The 19,580-nt window shown below is 36.2% G+C and overlaps 3 protein-coding genes across 4 annotated transcripts; 2 read left to right on the top strand and 1 right to left on the bottom strand.

Annotated features, from left to right (window-relative positions):
• Window positions 1–28: 28 nt before the first annotated feature.
• On the top strand, window positions 29–9,313 carry LOC105343351 (DNA excision repair protein ERCC-6). 2 transcript variants are annotated; one of them, XM_011450671.4, is made up of 22 exons: window positions 29–454; window positions 845–944; window positions 1,037–1,154; window positions 1,252–1,348; window positions 1,503–1,636; window positions 1,857–2,244; window positions 2,347–2,527; window positions 2,655–2,780; window positions 3,042–3,194; window positions 3,357–3,492; window positions 3,657–3,827; window positions 4,225–4,401; window positions 4,495–4,605; window positions 4,715–4,810; window positions 4,927–5,142; window positions 5,234–5,344; window positions 6,489–6,703; window positions 6,948–7,636; window positions 7,726–7,848; window positions 7,952–8,135; window positions 8,229–8,313; window positions 8,554–9,313. In XM_011450671.4, exons 1-22 carry the CDS (start codon window positions 232–234, stop codon window positions 8,983–8,985), a joined length of 4,266 nt encoding a protein of 1,421 aa, XP_011448973.3. In that variant the 5' UTR covers window positions 29–231; the 3' UTR covers window positions 8,986–9,313. The 2 variants fall into 2 exon arrangements, with proteins under 2 accessions (XP_011448973.3, XP_011448972.3); XM_011450670.4 differs by having other exon boundaries at window positions 1,857–2,250.
• Window positions 9,314–9,981: 668 nt separating this feature from the next.
• LOC105343350 (beta-lactamase domain-containing protein 2) lies at window positions 9,982–13,721 on the bottom strand. The gene is made up of 9 exons (XM_011450668.4): window positions 13,578–13,721; window positions 12,843–12,968; window positions 12,463–12,654; window positions 12,245–12,344; window positions 12,037–12,142; window positions 11,713–11,835; window positions 11,416–11,573; window positions 10,714–10,971; window positions 9,982–10,478 (listed from the first exon to the last, which is right to left on the bottom strand). Exons 2-9 carry the CDS (start codon window positions 12,953–12,955, stop codon window positions 10,221–10,223), a joined length of 1,308 nt encoding a protein of 435 aa, XP_011448970.3. The 5' UTR covers window positions 12,956–12,968; window positions 13,578–13,721; the 3' UTR covers window positions 9,982–10,220.
• Window positions 13,722–13,757: 36 nt separating this feature from the next.
• LOC105343349 (ATP synthase subunit delta, mitochondrial) lies at window positions 13,758–16,284 on the top strand. The gene is made up of 4 exons (XM_011450667.4): window positions 13,758–13,898; window positions 15,122–15,275; window positions 15,589–15,677; window positions 16,053–16,284. Exons 1-4 carry the CDS (start codon window positions 13,758–13,760, stop codon window positions 16,182–16,184), a joined length of 516 nt encoding a protein of 171 aa, XP_011448969.1. The 3' UTR covers window positions 16,185–16,284.
• Window positions 16,285–19,580: the final 3,296 nt, after the last annotated feature.

Below are 19,580 nucleotides of genomic sequence, written 5' to 3'. Positions count from 1 at the left end.
TGACTCTAAGCGACCCTTCAGATTGAGTGTTTGTTATGAAATGGCAGAACGGGCTGGACGTTTCTCAAAACGTGCTGGCGCTAAAGTCGATTAACCGAAGAAAGTACTCGTCTGCTGGTCAATCAATGTACAATTAAAACTAATTCATCATTCTTATATCATGTTCATTTAAACCCCCCTCCCCACAAAAAAGGAAGTCCAACACTTTACTTTAATAAGAATAATTTCATAATGAGCGAGGTAAAACCAAGCTGCATCCAAGACCTAAAGATGCCAGAAGACCCGCCTCCCGACCAGAACTTGGAGGTTTCTGCTCAGCAGCAGGATGACTCTACAGCTAAGTTCCATGTGGACAAGACTCTCATTCCGTCGGCTCACCTAGCAGAAATGAATGAAGATAAAGAATTGGAAGAGCTGGGCCTGACAGTCTTCAATCAAGAAGATTTTGAGGAAGGTATACTATGTTAATGTATATTAATACATTATTAATGAAATTTGAATGGAATTACTGTTTGATAGATGCGTACTCTCTTATTTTAATGTTATAATATATTGACTGAAATGAAATCATATAGGCCAGATCAACACTGACTGGAAATTAAAGAAGCACAAAACAACAAAACCATCAAATACCTAAACAAATTGATAGGTTTTGAATCCATAGATATTTCAAAGACACACTACATGTACTACAGAAGTCACACCTGAAGTACTCTTTAGTTACAAACTTTATTTCGATATACTCCTGTATTGTATTAAGAGAACATTTGGTTTATTTATTAAGTGTCAATACACTGTTCTATGTACTTATTATATTAAATAAAATCTTACTTTCTTCTAAAAGGTGTTATGGCACAAGTGGACATGGCACTAGCAAAAGAAGAAGAGGAACAAAGAAAAAGAAAGCTTCAGAAGGAAGAAACAGACATTAAATATGATATAGCGTGAGTAGATACTAGTAATGGACAGAAATGATGTGTTTAATGCCTGCTTAGTGTCCCAGGATGGATAAATCAGATTTATGTGTGTTTTGTAGGAAAGCTAAGAAAGAGATAGAGACTTTGGATAAAGTGTTGTCAACTCTTGGAAATGCTGCAGGAAACAGCCATGTTAGAAACAGATTGGTCGCTGTACAGAGCCAACGGGAAAATAAGGTAAATCTCAGTGAAATCCTCTCTGTCAAGAAAAAAAATGTATACATGCAGTGTAGAATTAAGAGTAAAGAGAAGTAATCATTCTTGTATGTTGCAGTTAAGTCAGTTGAAAACTTTGTACGCAAGACAGAGAGCTTTGCAGATAAAGATTAACGGATCCTCAGAGATTCCACATGAGGACCTCCTCTCACAAGGTGAGCTCTATTTACCATCTCCATTTTTACCATTAATAGTTCCAAAAAAAAACCCCAGCTTTTGATTTAATTTATAATAGTGGGTATTCATGTACATAGATATATATGTAAAGTAATAACATACATTAAAAACATATTTTTTCTATACCTGTAGATGGTGCGGAATTAAACAAACTGCTTGGCCTGAAATCAATTGGCGAGACAGAGAAAGAGAAAATGATCCGATTAGGTCAAATGACTCCATTTGGCACTGTCATCACATCCGCAGCAGACAAAGACTCAAAATCTGTAAGAAATGCAGAGTAAAGGAAATATACAGAATTATTTTAAGATGAGAAAAGGAGAGGGAATCAAAAAATGTCTTAGCTTTATTTATTTTGATCTGTGAGAATAAAGGATCCCTGAAATTAATGAATTGAAATTTTAGCCAAAACTTTATTTTTATCAATAAAAGGATTTTTCAACAATGCTTGCTAAAAACTCAAATTGTCATTGAAATTTTTTGTAGGATGGTATGCTGAAGATTATGGGGAGTGAAGACATAGCTCTTCCTTCAGGAGGTAAAACAAGAAAAGCCCATGTCAGAGACTCGGAAGCATCTTCATCACAAAACAGGGACAAATCTGAAAACTTTTTTGACTCAAGAGACCAAAGGACATATCGTAATGATACTGAAGGGTCATTTTACAAACACAACTATCGGAGTAAAAGAAGGTACTCAAGAATTGGCACAAACTTCCGAGAGGATTCGGCCCTGAGTGATGAGGACAACTGTTACCTTGACGATCCAGAGGGGGCTCTGTCGGATGGTGAGGAATATCGGCCAGAGGAGGGTGATTTGATGGGGACCAGTTCTGAGGACTCCGGCTTAGAGGATGCAGCACCTGATACTTCCAGTAGTGGTAGTTGTAAAAAATGATTTAGTTTTATATTCACATTCAAAGTTTTGAAGTTAAACTGAGGTTTCTAAACTTATATGAATATTGTATATACAATAGGTGTAAAGAAAAGAAGGAAGAAAACATCAATTAAACCCCAAAAACCACCTAAATATTTGGTGTCCAGTGGAGATGAGGGTGAGGAATTTGCCATAGCAAGCAAAAGGAAGATAAATCGGGACATTATGGAGAGGAGGGGGAAGGATGATGGTGATGAAAGCTTCTACCACATGCGATTAGAGTAAGCAATGATGGGGGTTGAGAGGATGTTCATGAATTCTCTTAACATTATCTTTTTACCACTAAGTATTGATTTTAAACAAATAATATGTTGTATTAGCTGAAAAGTCTTGCTGTTATTTTGACAGGGCGTTTAATGAAGAGGAAAAGAAGAGGATGAAGAAGGTGGCTTCAGGTGAAATTGATGAGGAGAGTGATGAAGAGCTGGAAGGAGGCCTGAAAGTTCCTAGCAGAATATGGTCCAAGTTGTTTAAGTAAGTCCCAATAGAATATGGTCCAAGTTGTTTAAGAAGTCCCAGTAGATGGTCGAAGTTGTTAAAGTAGATTTAAAAATAGATATTGTTGTCATACAGTAGAATATATTAATAGAATATATGTGTACTTATAAATACTCTCATTAAAGTATTGTTTTTGTAACAACTATTACAGATAATTTTTTAGGAAAAAATTGTGAATGAGATATGTATTTTATTTGAGTAGTTAGGTCTTTGTGTAATAACCCCTTGTTTCTTCAGTTACCAGAGAGTTGGTGTGAGCTGGCTCTGGGAGCTGCACTGCCAGTCAGCAGGGGGGATAATCGGGGATGAGATGGGTCTTGGCAAAACCATCCAAATGATTGCATTCTTAGCAGCTCTCAGACAGAGCAAACTCGCATCCAAGCACTTCAAGTAATACAACTGACCAGCATCATTTATTAACAAAAAGTTGTGAACTTTGCACTTCATTTATTCTTTTAATTTATTTTGCTTTTTTGTGTATCAATTTTACATAATTGATTAGACATTTTATAAAGATACTTGGAAACTGAAAAACACAGTTTTTGTTCGCAGATATCGTGGTCTAGGACCTGTCATCATTGTAACCCCGACCACTGTGATGTCTCAGTGGGTTAAAGAGTTCCACAAGTGGTGGCCATTGTTCAGAGTAGTTATTCTGCACTCCTCTGGGTCATTCACGGGTGCTGAGGTAAATCTAAGTGACAAGAATCTTTGAAGTTTGAATAGTGCAGATTATTTTTACTCTTTATTACTCAGTAAATGCAAGCAATGGAACACAAGAGATTATTAAGTAATGTACAGCACATGTACAAATGAATACGGACACAAATGTCTTGATTTTTTGTGTTGTAGGAGGACCTGATTTGGAGCATCGTAAAGGACAGGGGGGTCCTCATCACTTCCTTCACCACACTGGTTGTCCACCAGGATAAGGTCCTCCCCTATGACTGGCATTATGTGGTGCTGGACGAGGGCCACAAGATCAGGAACCCCGACGCCCAGGTTACACAGGCGTGCAAACAGGTGAGTAGTGTTCAGGCCCCAGGTCATGCAGGCATGCAAACAGGTGACTAGTGTCAAAATCCCAGATCACGCAGGTGTGCAAACGGGTGAGTAGTGCAAACAGGTGAGTAGTGTCCAGATCAATGCACTTATTTTTTTGGTGTTTCATTCAGTTTAATAGTCTGTGAATATTTGTTTCTGTATTTTGTGACTCAAGCTATAAATCCTTTGCAATTCAACATTTTTTTTTTTTAATTCAAAAATGAGCTTTCTTTTTTCTTTCTATTTTTGAAGACAAAATCTTAGACAATTTCAGAATTTTTAACACACAGTTTTGGTTAGCTCATACTCTTTATGGCAAGATGTACCCATATGTTTGTGTATGTTGTCAGTTGACTAGATTTTGCTGTGCTTTTAGTTCCGGACACCACATCGCATCATTTTGTCTGGTTCCCCTATCCAGAACAACCTGAAGGAGTTATGGTCCTTGTTCGACTTTGTGTTTCCAGGGAAACTTGGCACTCTACCAGATTTCCTGCAGCATTTCTCTATTCCTATCGTACAAGGAGGTTACGCCAATGCGACAGAAATCCAGGTATTTTTTTTATTTATTTATCCTTTCCAAGTACTTTCCATCATTTAGCGCAGGCAGAGCTCTGACATTGTTTTGTATTTCTTTATGGAACAGGTGCAGACAGCTTACAAATGTGCATGTGTGTTGAGAGATACCATCAACCCATATTTGCTGAGAAGGATGAAAGCAGATGTCAAAATTGATCTGCCATCAAAAAATGAACAGGTTAAGAAATATTTGTAAAATTGATGCCTATATAAACATGCATATTTTAATACCTGTCATCTTTTCTAAGATAATCATGATCAGGTTCTTATTGTCACTGTGTGTTCAGGTTTTGTTCTGTCGACTGACAGATGAGCAGAGGGATGTGTATCTAGAGTACCTCCAGTCCAGAGAGTGTCAGGCCATCCTGTCTGGAAAGTACCAGGTAATCTAACTAAGGACTCGATCATTAAAATAAAGGGGATGATACATGTATGATTCCTCAATCAGGATTTCATTACAGTTTTGAAAGTTTTCATATTTTGTCCTTGTACCCAACAGATTTTTGCTGGACTGATAACCTTGAGGAAGATCTGTAATCATCCAGACATTTGCACGGGAGGACCCAAACTGTTAATAGGGGAGGATACTCAGGGGGACCCTACCCTAGAGTACGGCTACTGGAAGCGGTCAGGCAAGATGATTGTCGTAGAGGCGCTGCTCAAACTATGGAAACAACAGGGGCATCGGGTCCTTCTCTTCAGCCAGAGCAGAGCTGTATGTCAAAACTTCTCCTAAACAATGCATTAGATTCCCACTACTTGATTTGGATATTTTTCTATGTTTATGTGTATGTTAATTTTTGTAGATGTTGGACATCTTTGAGTCCTTTGTACAGAATCAGAAATATTGTTATCTACGAATGGATGGTGGCACCCCGATCTCGTCCCGACAGGCACTGATCACCACTTATAATCAGGTACACATCTACCAAGCAGATACACACTGCACATGACAGAAGAACATCTGTTTTTTGTTTGTTTTATTTTTAACCGGGTTTTCCAACGGAAAAATCCGGTTATTAAAATGGTGAAAATGGCGGGCGGGCGGCTGCCAAAAGGGTACCCTCATTGTACGGATAACTCCTCCTACAGTTTTCAAGATAGGAAGTTGTTCTTTTGCAGATCAATTGTACATATATCAGAGGTGTGCAAATTTCAAGGATTTTGATTTCTGATAATTTATGAAAAAAATACCAGATTTTGAACTTAGTCATTTTTTGGCAAAATATTGCATATAGGGTACCCTCATTGTACGGATAACTCCTCCTACAGTTTTTAAGATAGGAAGTTCTTCTTTTGCTGATCAATTGTACATATATCAGAGGTGTGCATATTGCTAGGATTTTGAATTCTGATAATTTATGAAAAAAATACCAGATTTTGAACTTAGTCATTTTTTGGCAAAATATTGCATATAGGGTACCCTCATTGTACGGATAACTCCTCCTACAGTTTTTAAGATAGGAAGTTCTTCTTTTGCTGATCAATTGTACATATATCAGAGGTGTGCATATTGCTAGGATTTTGAATTCTGATAATTTATGAAAAAAATACCAGCTTTTGAACTTGGTCATTTTTTGGCAAAATATTGCATATAGGGTACCCTCATTCTACGGATAACTCCTCCTACAGTTCTCAAGATAGGAAGTTGTTCTTTTGCAGATCAATTGTTCATATATCAGAGGTGTGCATATTGCTAGGATTTTGATTTCTGATAATTTATGAAAAAAATACCAGCTTTTGAACTTGGTCATTTTTTTGCAAAATGTTGCATATAGGGTACTCCATTTCACTGGATACGTGTTGACATGGATTATGGATACAATTCACATAAAAGAAAACCCGGTTTGCTGTCACATTGACAGCTTTTCTCTTGTTATCATTGTTTTAACACTTTTAAGTAATGTAAATACCTGGAAGTACACTTATAGATATATTCAGAATTGCACATTCAATACTCTCTTATGTTTATGAAATTACATATATCGCTGTGCTTTAGTAAGATTCATGTAACTACCAGATTCACCTCCCTGTAAATGACTGTTTGACTGTTATGTGTAGGACCCATCAATCTACCTTTTCCTGCTGACCACTCGTGTGGGTGGGTTGGGAGTGAATCTGACCGGAGCCAATCGGGTGATCATCTTTGACCCTGACTGGAATCCGAGCACGGACACACAGGCGCGGGAGAGGACGTGGAGGATAGGGCAGACCAAGCAGGTGACCATCTACAGACTGCTGACCTCGGGCACCATCGAGGAGAAGATCTACCACAGGTAACCTCATCTAATGACGACCAATCACTGTGTCCATTCAAGCCTGAGCTGATGTTTAGGCAATGTGATAATTTTCTTCTGACAAACGGACTATCATTTTAAGGGGAATCCACTGTATTACAAAAACTTAAACTGATAAGTGATATTAATGTAAAGAAACCTTATCGTAGTAAGATTATCATACAAGTAAGGAGTATTATATATGTAAAGGTAGTTACATCATTTAATTATGAATTTCTCACAGGCAAATCTTCAAACAGTTCCTGACCAACAGAGTTTTAAAGGATCCCAAACAGAGAAGGTTCTTTAAGTCAAATGACCTGTATGAATTGTTTGAACTTGGAAGTAAAGGCAACAAAGAAGGGACAGAAACAGGGGCCATCTTTGCTGGGACAGGGTCAGAGGTTAAAAGGTCAGATGTAAAGAAGAGAGCCAATCGGTTTGATCTCCTGAGAGAAGAGAAATCGAAACAATTGAAGGAGAAAGAAGAGGAGGAGGAGGATAAGTACTTTGAAGAGACAGAGATCCAGAGAATGAGAGAGCTTGCCAAGAAGCTCAGTGCCAAATTAATGAAGACAAAACCAGAGGAGGAAGTAGCTAATGTCAAGGATGAAAAGTGTGACAGTGCAGGAATGGAGTCTGCAGACTTTGTCCAGCCAGAACTACGGGATTCCAAAGACACGGTGAAAAATGGTGCACTCAAGAATGAGGACTATAAAATCCCATCCACAAGCAGTTCAAGTGATCTCTCCTACAGAAAAGATAGGACTACTTGTGATGAAGTTAAGGAAAAATCAAAATCAAATCATCATCATCATCATCATAAAAAATCTACCTCTGACAAACATGAATCTAGTCATCACAAACATTCCCACCATAAAAGTCACAAACACCACAAAAAACACAAGCACAAGGGGAAGGAGCGATACACAGGTAAGATAACAGCACTGAGCGATTACCTGGTCCTCCTTTCTGTCTGGTGGTACATTTAAATAAGACTAAATATGTTAATTGGTTTGTAGAGTTTGAGGGAAAGAAGATACCTCATTTGGTGAAAAAAGATGTGTACAAACAAAGCAAAGAGAAAGAAGAAGAGGACAAAAAAGTCATGGATGACTATGTCCTACATAAACTCTTCAAAAAAGGTGAGACATAGTTATACATGTACATACACATAATGAAATTTGGTATAAAAATTGTTTCTCCTTCTTTGGGGAATTGTTAAAACAAGTGACCTGATTTTGACAGGGATAGACACAGCCATGCAGCATGATGTGATTATGGATCCATCTAAACACGACTACATGATAGTCGAGAACGAGGCTGCCAGGGTTGCTAGGGAGGCTGCAAAGGCACTGAAAAGGTCAAGGTCATGTTGTAACAATGCAATCACAGGGCTCCCTACATGGACTGGACAGTCAGGGATTAAAAAGTAGGTTCTTTGTGAATCTCGGTGTGTTAAAGAGTGAGTATAGAAAATGGCGGTTTCTTCATAGTTGTGTAATATGAATGTTTTGATTTGTAGGCCAAGATTTGGGCAGAAGAAGAATAGCATCTTAGTTGACTCCACAAAGAAGACAGAGTCTGTGCCTACTGCCACAGTGTCCTCGGTAAGATGCAAAAAAATATCTGGATTAAGGACTGGAAAAATAATAGTGTATTCTGCATCATGATATAGGGGATATGAAAAATATATTGAATAAAAGGATCTTTTCTTTAAATTTCATGAGTGGAAAACAATTTGCCATAAAATGATATGCTTTCATTTTTTAAGTTCTCAAGTATATAGTCCTTATATAATTGTTCTGATATAACGAAAGCCTGTTCATTCCTTTATTGTTTCCTTACAGATGAAGAAAAGCATGTCTGAGTTGTCAAATCAGCACTTTGATGGAACTCTGGCTGGTAACGTGGTGAAGGATCTGAAAACAGGACAGACCTCAACAAGTACCATGACCTCCGACCTCCTTCTCAACCAAATGAAGAAGAGGAATGAACTTGTGGCGACACCTGGCGAAGAAGGGGAGGAGGAGGACATGGGAGATAACTCCTCTACAGTGATAGACTCAGACTCATACAAACTCATCTCAGAAATAAAGAACTTTATTCTCTTTGGTTGTAGCATGATGGGGAAAGCTACCACTCAGGAAATCCTGGACGAGTTTGGCTCAAAATTACCTCCATCTAATTCTGCCTTGTTTAAAGCCATGTTGAACAAAATATGTGTGTTTGAACGAAACAATGGCATAGGATTTTGGAAACTCAAGAATGAATTCCGATAATTTTAAGAGGTGAAAATTCCATTTTTTTGTGTTCAGAAGTATTTTACAACAGTTTGCTGTGATTATTTTTCAGGGATGTTTACAAAAAAAATCAATCTTGAAGAACAGAAAGTGGTTTTAAAACATTTTGTAAATGGTTAAGCAGTCAGAGTTCTCCCAAGATGATTTGATTATGTCTTCCATTATCTACTGGGTATGCTTTTCCTGTACATTGTACTACATGTACTGTGTATTAGGTGTAATCCAATGTCGAAATGGGTACAATTATACATGATTTTTATACATCATTTTTTGAAGAACACTTTGAATAAAATAAATTGAAATCGTATTTTTGTTCATTATTTGATGCATACAAAATTTGTATTACAAATACAGCTTATATATCAAAGAAGAGTATTAGAATGCAGGTATGTCAAATTTTGACCTAATGAAGTGGTCTTGGTCAAAATTTAGAAATGTTTCAATAATATAAAGATGTAATACTAGTAATGTTATAATACAGTTATTAAAACATGTAATTGTTGAAGTAATGTTAAGTTGTAACACAAGAAAAGTTTAATGCAAAACATAGAAGTGTTGTAAAACATGTACATGTAAGTTGTATAATGTTGAAATACAAGTTATAATGCATGTAAGTGTTGTAAAACGTACAAGAGTTGTAATGCATGTAATGTTGTAATACATGTTAAGTTGTAAAGCATATAATATTAATACATTAAGAGTTTTAATGCATGCAAGAGTTGTAATGCATGTAAATGTTGTAATACATGTAAAGTTGTAATGCATGTAATGTTGTTAATGCATTTAAAGTTGTAAAACAAGTAAGTTTTAAATGCATGTACATTTGCTTTATTACATATAAAGTTGTAATGCAAGTAAAGTTATAATATAGGTAAGTGTTGTAATACAAGAGTTGTAATACATGTAATTATTGTAATACATGTAACGTGTTATAATGTACCCAAGGCAGTAAGAGTCAACAATCAACAAATCAAATAAAATTTACAATTCAATTTATTGTCAACAACCAATTTTTAAAATACTCAACATATTGGTATATATGTATAATCAACAATGGTATAAAAATCATTCCATAAAAATCAATATAAATATAACAGAATTAAATTTATAATTTACATTGTATGTTATCATTGGTACATTTATCCCCGAGGAACTGATCTGCAGAATAGGTTAGTCTAAAACAGCACCGGAATTAATTAAACTGTTACTGGCTGTCACAACTTGCTGGAGTCTTTGGCCTTCTTGTAGTCCTCGTACAGATAAAAAGTCTTCCTGGGGACGCGGACGTTCTCTATCTGGTGTATACACTTGTACAGGGTGTTGTACATGGACGGCCAGCGTTTGTCGGCATCCGCCCCTGCCCGGGAGGTGGGGTCGAGGTGGCTGGTGGCGTACGCAAGCCCCACTCGATAAGTGGTATCTGCCAGTCCCATCTGTCCTCCATAACCACCATGGCCAAACATAAACATCATCTACAAACACAGTTATATAACATTTACATATATACATGTATTTAGAACAATTCCATTTTTTCATATCAATGGTGAATAAAACCAATACGGAGAGTATTTAAATATATATAAAAAAAAGTGTACAATTCTAGTTTTAATGATGTTAAATCAAATATCAAATAAATAAGAATTTTCATCTTCCTTTAAAATTTTTTTTTTTAAGTTGTTAAATCTTATTCACATTTCTGTGACTTACTGGTTTCCCCTGTTCCTTGACTGGAAAAAGCATCATTCCATAGCTCCACATTCCGTCCATACTAAAGGCCAGATCAAACCCTGCACTCTTTATCTGCTGAAACCTCTCTACTGACGCCTTGGAGAGCAGTTGTCTCCCTTGCCAGGTTCCCCCTTCCCCAAGGATGGCGTGGAACTTGGCCATGGACTCTGCTGTACCGTGACCGCATATCGACCCCACGGGCAGCACACGAACATCTGGGTCATTCATTCTCCTGACCTGCAGTGGGAATTAATGAATAAACAGGGAAAACAAAAGCACTTAAATCAAAACCTTGTCAATGATCTCATTTCCTTTTATGTTAGACTTTCATATGTCTGATTCTTTTTCTTTTATCAAATAAGAATACATGAAATGGACACTTGGCCAGGAAAATAAGAGAAAAGTTAGTGTCAATGCATGGAATTGTTTCATTAAAAAATCATGATCAAGGAATACCGGTACATTTACAGAATAATGAAGGTTGACATTATTTATCTAGATACAAAAAACTACACCTGATATGAAAAGTCAATCAAATTAAAATCAGATCCATGGTCCCTCCAAGTAGTTCGCTACTTGGAGCAGATCAAAGATCTAATTTAATAAGATGGATGAAAAAATGTCCACATGCGCAATTGTGACAATAATTACAGTACATGATTGTACATAATGGAGACTTACCCCTATGAAATCTGTGGGGTTTGTGGCCGTCAGCTGAAGGATGCTGAGGTCTCCTTTAAAGTTCTGAATGTACTCTTGTTGATCAAATGATTTCATCATGACAATACGAGGAGCTTTATACTGCTCCTCATAAGGAAGGCCAATTTTAAAGTCCAGACCTGTAGGATCAATTGGTCTGTACATGTATTAAAACCTACATTTGTAATACAACAGATATAGGTACTTGTACTATACTTTACGAGAAGGTAAGTTATGCAAAGTAGGAAAAAAACATATAAACAGTAAAAGGTCCCCTACCAAATGGTACGGCCATTTCTTCATGAAAGTACTGAGACAGACTCCTCTTGAGAGGGTCGGCCCTTCTAACAATCTGATCCAAGTACAAAGCGAAAGTAATTGGGTGGTACCCGTGGTTTGCACCTGAAATTAATCAAATAACCAAATGAACTTTTCACACAAGTTAACTGATTTCTTCTATTTTTTGGAACTGTCACTTTCCTAACATTGATAATTTTGATTTTTATCAACTAGTTTGTTACTTTTAAGTACGGTAATGAGTCTGAGAAGATGGGAATAGGATTTGCATATCTCTGTGTATCCATTGACATTAGATAATCTTACCAGGCTTCCATAGTGGCTTCTGGTTGGCTAAGATTTTTCCTAGTTTTTCTGGGTCATCCTTTGACAATGCAACGGTGAATTTTTCCTCAGTGCATGACAAACCTGCCTACAAAAAATAAGGAAATCAGCTGATTAAAAATCATTCATAGCCATGAGCTGATTAAATAACAAAATTTTAACATATAACCTAGAAAATAAAAACATTCACCCTGTTTGTGACTAAAGTTTCCAGAGTGATGTCTTCTTTTCCATTGGCAGCAAAATCTGGCCAGTACTTACACACTCTCTCCGAATAATCCAAGAAACCTCTGAAAAATATACAACAAAGAAATTTAAACATGAATTCACAAAGATTAGGTACCTAACAGTTTGGAGAGTGATGCATCTTTTGAAAGTGCTTATTACAACATAAAGATGTGAGTTCACCTGTCAACCAGGTGGGCTATAACCGCCGCTGATGGGGACTTTGTGGTGGAATAAAAGCATGGCATCATGTCCCTCTTCCACTTGACCCTGGCCTTGCGGTCAGCATAGCCTCCCCAGATATTTACCACCAGCTCCCCTCGATAGTAAGCAGCAAATGTCCCTCCCCTCTCTATGTCATTCTCCAAATTGTATCTGAAAAAAAATAAGGTATTAAAAAGAATTCATTCCTTTTGTCAAATACTTCATAATCACAGGGAATCTTGTTTAATGAAAGGAACAATCCATCTTCACTAGCTAAGGGTATATGGATTTTTATTCTCCGAGCATACATGAATCGGAACTTTGGCTATCAATGATGGGAACAATCTTGAATGACAAACCTGAATACTTCCAATACTCTCTCAAAACCTGGTTTGACGAAGCCATCGCTGTATATGGGCTGTTTTCTGCGGGGTTGTGACATTGTTTTAATTGGTGCAAGTCTTCCTCCCATTCAATACATTCTTCTGAAATGGATAATAAATAGTGTGCATCAATAATTAATTTCAAATCTACACTCAGGTGCTTTTCACTATATATTTCATTGAAAACCAACATTTTTATAGATGCAATAAAAAATTAAACCCCTTGACCAATTTTGAAAAAAAAAACTTGGATTGATCAATTCAAAATTTCTCTAGTTTATTGGGCATCAAAATTTAAATGTTTTTCCAACCTTCAGTTCTTGAGATTTGATATTCATAATCCATGTAAGATTTTTCGGCTTGCATATTGCAAAAGATATATATGGTAATAGAGCACTGAAAAAATAACTTAGATTTGTGTTTGAAATATCATATATTTTACAAGTGAGTTGTCAAAAAACTATTTCAATGCATGTCAAAAAGTGCAAATTGAATCTACTTTAATCAATAAAAATTTCTTCAAAACATGACAAAAATAAAAACAAAAACCCTTTTAAATATAAGTCCTTTTTCAATGAAATATATAGAGGAAAAAAGAAAATTGACATAAAAGCATATATACTTTTGGCACGTTAGCATAGCTTAGAGTACTCATTGCTCAAGAGCTGATAGTATAACAATAGTTATAAATGGTAAATGTAATTATAATACCTTCGCTTTACAGCCTGTCTGTCCTAGGAGGAATAATGGGCACCTGTCAGGCTGTGTGCTGCTTTCTGAACCTTGGCTTCTGCAACATACATGAATACAGAGTTATCCCTCTTTGAAAAAGTCGGGTTTGGGATACGATAAATCCTAGAGGTCGCTGGAGGGAGAGCGAAACCGACTGCCATGGCGAACCTTATTCGACGTTCTGCAAGAATACCGTCTTTAATCGGACAATGTAGTCGAGTTTCCTCACTGCAGCACCAGCAGCTAAGAGGATATGCCGAGGCAGTCGGCATTTCATTTTCTATGGCTTCCCCGAATAAGGTTAGATGACGAATTGCTTATTAACCTTGGATAGTCAATTTCGCCCGATTTTCCTCAGTAATATTTTCTTTGAAATGTTCAGTTTAACAGGAGTCCCTAAGACACGATTATCATAAATTTGTTTATTTTTTTTTAATTATCACCGAAGAGCATATTATTTTGTGTCCTGTTGCAGTATATTTTCTTTTCACCCATTGAATGATTATTTTGATTTAAAGACTATAAAGTCGCTAAAGGACAGGTACTTAATTTATTGTGATAGTTAACTGTTTGTGTAATAGGCTCAGTACTGTCATACTCATTCTAGCACTGGCTAGTTGGTTAGCCCTTTACCTCAGTGGGTAGAGTGATGGGTTTTAAATTGAAGGTTACATTCTTACATTCCAAGTTCGAACCTACGGGTACTGTCTATTACTCCTATCTTTTTTTACATTTAATAACCATATTGTGATCATTCCTCCTATTCTATTACAATAGTACCCAACAAAATAATAACTCATGTGGAGCGGATTGAAGAGTCTCATTTGAGATCTCTAGAGAATGCTCCAAATCGAAATTTTAAAACAGGAGGAAGGGTGTGATAGTGTGTACAATAGGCTCAGTATTGCCACAGTCCCACTAGCTAGCACTAGCTAGTGGGTTAACCATCTAGCTAAGTCAGTAGAGTGTTGGTCTTTAAACTAAAGGGGGTTCTTGGGTTCAAACCTAGTTGATGTGGCTATTTCTCTTATTCTAAACTAAGTTTCAAATTTGGAGTGACGCCTTCACTGGGCAAGGTGTTTTCCAAACATACACCATTGAATCCAAATCTTAGCTAAGACCATAACATATGTACACCCTCCTTGAGTTTCAAAAAACTTTCATAAGTGTCAGACTTTTGGCTGTTACTGCAAACAATTTGAATGTTAACCCCTGGAACTGAATGGTTAACTCCCTCCAGGTGAATTTGCACTTGCAATCAAACCAGTCTGACTGTCACATCTTCCCCAAATCCTAAATTATCTTGACCCTCGAAGATCAAAATTTTCATTTATAGTGTTTACTGTTTATCACCATACAAGAGTCTTTTTTTTTCAAGTGGAGTTGTCATGAATCATGATAAATTTATATGGTATTACCGGTATATGAAAAATGTATGTTTGGGTGAAAATTGTTTTTGTTAACAAAAGTATTGTCATAAATTAATTATTACCATACCTTATAAAGTTTTTCTGACTTTGTAGGTGTTTTTTAAAGATGAAACTATTAAACAAGTGAATGTGCCCACAATTAATGGAGTTTTTGGAATTCTTCCTCAACATGTTCCCACACTGGCTGTCTTACAACCAGGTGTTGTTTCTGTTGTTGTCAATGACTCAGAGACCAAAAACATATTTGGTAAGTTAGTAAAAGAAAAAAAATCTGATAAGGGTTGGTACAGAATCCAGAAATCATTGTTTTTAAAAGCTAATTGCTGTCATTAAGAATTAAATTATGTTGTTGAAAAATTGCAAATGGTCTCTTAAGAAACTTTATTATGTGACATTATTTTCATATAGATATCTTTCCATCAGGACTTGCCTGCTCTTTTGGATATGAACAATTTTCTTTCTCAATGTATCATTTTTTACTGTTTATAATTAGGCATCTTTGAATTTATCTTCAAATGGTAACTAGAACAGAGATATAACTGTCAGTGTTGTGTTTGTAGCCAGCAGTGGGTCTCTGACGGTGAACCCCGATGGATCCGTGCACATCTTGGCTGAGGAGGCCTGTGAACTCTCTGACCTAGATGTCAATGTAAGTACCAGTACCGGTAATGTACATGTACACAAACTTTGATCTCATGGTTCTCTCATGCGAATTCATGGTTTGAAGTTTTTCCTATATACCGGTACATGTATAACTAACATCTGTGCTAATTTTGAAATCGAATTCTTTTGGTACAGGATAGTATTTAGCAATAGTAGTTAAATTACATGGACAGTACATTACATGTATTAGACTATTTAGTCTAAGAACAGAATGAGATTAATGCACAAAATTTTTGTGAGGAGTTATTTTCACCAGTACAAATTAAATAGCACTGTGAGATTAACTTTAAAGCAGATGATCAGTAACAGTTTTTCATGTTTGTCTCAATCCTGACTTTGAAGTGTTTTTCCATACTTGTAGGAGGCGCGTGAAGGGATGACCAAGGCCCAGCATGCTCGGGATGCTGCTGTAGAGGCTACAGACAAGGCAGAGTTCCAGATCGAAGTGGACGCTTACGAAGCCATCCTCAAATCAGTGGAAACAAAGAGCTAGACCATTCATTGATTAGTGACTAATAATTTAAAGTTTGAACAGAACAGTGTTAAAATACAGGACAATATGTGATTTGCAAAATAAAGAACATCATATTTAATGAATTTCTTCTTCCTACACATTTACAATATCAATGGCATTCAATTGTTTTTATTCTTTCCTATTTAAGGATGACGAACCCAATTCACTTCTTCAATAATGATTTTCATGAAAATTTTATGTGAGTTAGTTACTAAAGATATATCAAAATCAAAAAATTACATAAAAATCGAATTAGATTTTTAGTTGGGACCATTCCAACAAGAGGCCCAGGGGCCACATCCCTCACCTGAGCAACAATTGCCTTAATTCTGATCAAATTAGCATTACAGTATCAAAATATCTTGACTAAGTACAGTCTATCTTGCTTAAAAAAATTGAAAATCTGCCAATTTTTATCCACCTCTTTTTTTGGGGTAAATACCAAGCTCTTTTTGTTGTTGTACCTGTAAGAAGAGTGTTCTCTATTCCTATATACCCCCCCCCCCCCCATTTCGTGGCCCCACTTTCCTCTAGGGAATCATGGTTTCATCAAACTTAAATCTGCATAACCTGTGCTTTCACACTAAGTACTGAGTTTTGGACCGAAAACTTTCCCAGAAGATTTTTAAAGATTTTCTCTATATATTCCTATGTAAAAATTCATCCCCCATTGTGGCCTCACGCTACCCCTGGACTATTATTTAAACAAACTTGAATCTATACGATCTGGGGATGCTTCCACTCAAATTTGGGCTTTCCTGGCCTAATAGTTTTGAGAAGATTTTTTAAGATTTTCTCTATATATAAAAATTTATCCCCCATTGTGGCCCCGCCCTACCCCCAAGGACCATGATTTGAACAAACTTGAATCTACATTATCTGAGGATGGTTACACGCCAATTTGAGCTTTCTTGGCCAAATTAAAAATTCACCCTACCCCTGGACTATTATTTAAACAAACTTGAATCTGTACGATCTGGGGATGCTTCGACTCAAATTTGGGCTTTCCTGGCCTAATAGTTTTTGAGAAGAAGATTTTTTAAAGATTTTCTCTATATATTCCTATGTAAAACTTGATCCCCCAATTGTGGCCCTACCCTACCCCCGGGGACCATGATTTGAACAAACTTGAATCTACACTACCTGAGGATGCTTCCATTTTAATTTGAGCTTTTCTGGCCTAATAGTTTTTGAGAAGAAGATTTTTAAAGATTTTCTCTATATATTCCTATGTAAAACTTAATCCCCCAATTGTGGCCCTACCCTACCCCTGGGGACCATGATTTGAACAAACTTGAATCTACACTACCTGAGGATGCTTCCATTTTAATTTGAGCTTTTCTGGCCTAATAGTTTTTGAGAAGAAGATTTTTCAAGATTTTCTCTATATATTCCTATATAAAACATGATCCCCCTATTGTGGCCCCACTCTACCCCCAGGGACCATGATTTGAACAAATTGAATCTACACTACCTGAGGATGCTTCCATTTTAATTTGAGCTTTTCTGGCCTAATAGTTTTTGAGAAGAAGATTTTTAAAGATTTTCTCTATATATTCCTATGTAAAAATCCATTCCCCCATTGTGGCCCAACCATACCACCAGGGACTATGATTTGAACAAACTTGAATCTACACTACCTGCGGATGCTTCCACTTTAATTTGAGCTTTTCTGGCCTGATAGTTTTTGAGAAGAAGATTTTTAAAGATTATCTCTCTATATTCCTATGTAAAACTTGATCCCCAAATTATGGCCCCACTCTACCCCCAGGGACCATGATTTGAACAAACTTGAATCTACACTATCTGAGGATGCTTCCATTTTAATTTGAGCTTTTCTGGCCTGATGGTTTTTGAGAAGAAGATTTTTAAAGATTTTCTCTATATATTCCTATGTAAAAATCCATTCCCCCTCTTGTGGCCCCTCCCTACCCCCGGGGATTTGAACAAACTTGAATCTACACTACCTGAGGATGCCTCCACACAAGTTTAAGCTTTTCAGGCCGAATAGTTTTTGAGAAGAAGATTTTTGAAAAATACCAACAAATTTTCAATAATTCTTAATTATATCCCCTTTAAAGAGGGCGTGTCCCTTCATCTGAACAAACTTGAATCCCCTTCACCTAGTGGTGCTTTGTGCCAAATTTGGTTGAAATCTGCCCAGTGGTTCTTGAGAAGAAGATGAAAATATGAAAAGTTTACAACAACGACAGACAACGGACAAATAGTGATCAGAAAAGCTCACTTGAGCCTTTGGCTCAGGTGAGCTAAAAAATGTTGGTATGCTTCTCAATTGAACATAATGGGGAAAAGCATTCTTGTGAGAGAAAAAATATTTTAAAACAATTCTGCAATAGATTTTCTATCCAAATTGAAATATGATACTTATTTGTGATGATTTTGAATCAATATCATTTTTTAAAAAATTTTACATAATTTTTTGGCATTTGAATTTTGATGTGTGTACATAGTGTATTTCTTGGTTCTGATTTTGACTAATTTCTTTATCCTCCTTATTAATGACCGTACACTATGTTATCAAATTGTCAATTTGTTGAAGTTAAATGATACTTGAATGACGAAATTGGCCCTTATGAATTTGGTCCTATTTAGGGTAAATTAGACATCCTAGAGATGATCACATCAGAGGATACCTTTTAAGTAAAACCTAAATGTCATGATCTATTAAATGAAAGGTGCCGACAGGTTTATGAAATTCAGGATATAAATTCTTCCAATGATGTTTCATAACAATAGTGTTGTTTGCTTCAATTCTAGGTTAACACAATGAAAAATCATGTTTTTAACTGTGATTTTAAATATGAAAGAAATGAGTAACAAATCTCGGAGTTTGTCCATATTTTACTAATGAAATAACTCTAAAATGCCTAGTCTCTCCATAAACGGCAATAGACAAGCTCTTGACCTGCCGAGGTTAAATTGAATATAGGTATCGTGATTACTTTTCTCATGATTAAATTTTAATAGAATGTAAAGAAACTGTTTCACTTTTTACATAATTCTTTATTTTCTATATAATTCCTTTAAAAGGGTAAAGAATGCAATTCCTTTAAAAGCGTAAAGAACGCGAAATTTTTTTAACAAATCAATTAAGACGACATAAATGATTTAGCCATCAAAAAAGACACTCTCGAGTCATTTACTAGATCTTGACCTCAAGATAAAACAGTGCTTTAACAAACCTGGTTAATGTCCTTGCTCATTTTTTACCTACAAACACCATATTGGTAAAGATTGAGGCAATTAGGAATATAAGGGGAAAGAAAAAATGCTTTTGACTCAGTATTTTGAAAAATATGCTTTGATATTGACCCCTGACCCAGAAACATAGTTCACTGTTGTCCCACACCCTTT

This window comes from Magallana gigas, chromosome 7, assembly GCF_963853765.1.
Source record: "Magallana gigas chromosome 7, xbMagGiga1.1, whole genome shotgun sequence".
Taxonomy (NCBI): Eukaryota; Metazoa; Mollusca; class Bivalvia; order Ostreida; family Ostreidae; genus Magallana; species Magallana gigas.
Note: the sequence above shows the minus strand (reverse complement) of the source record. Positions and strands in the feature narration are given on the sequence as shown.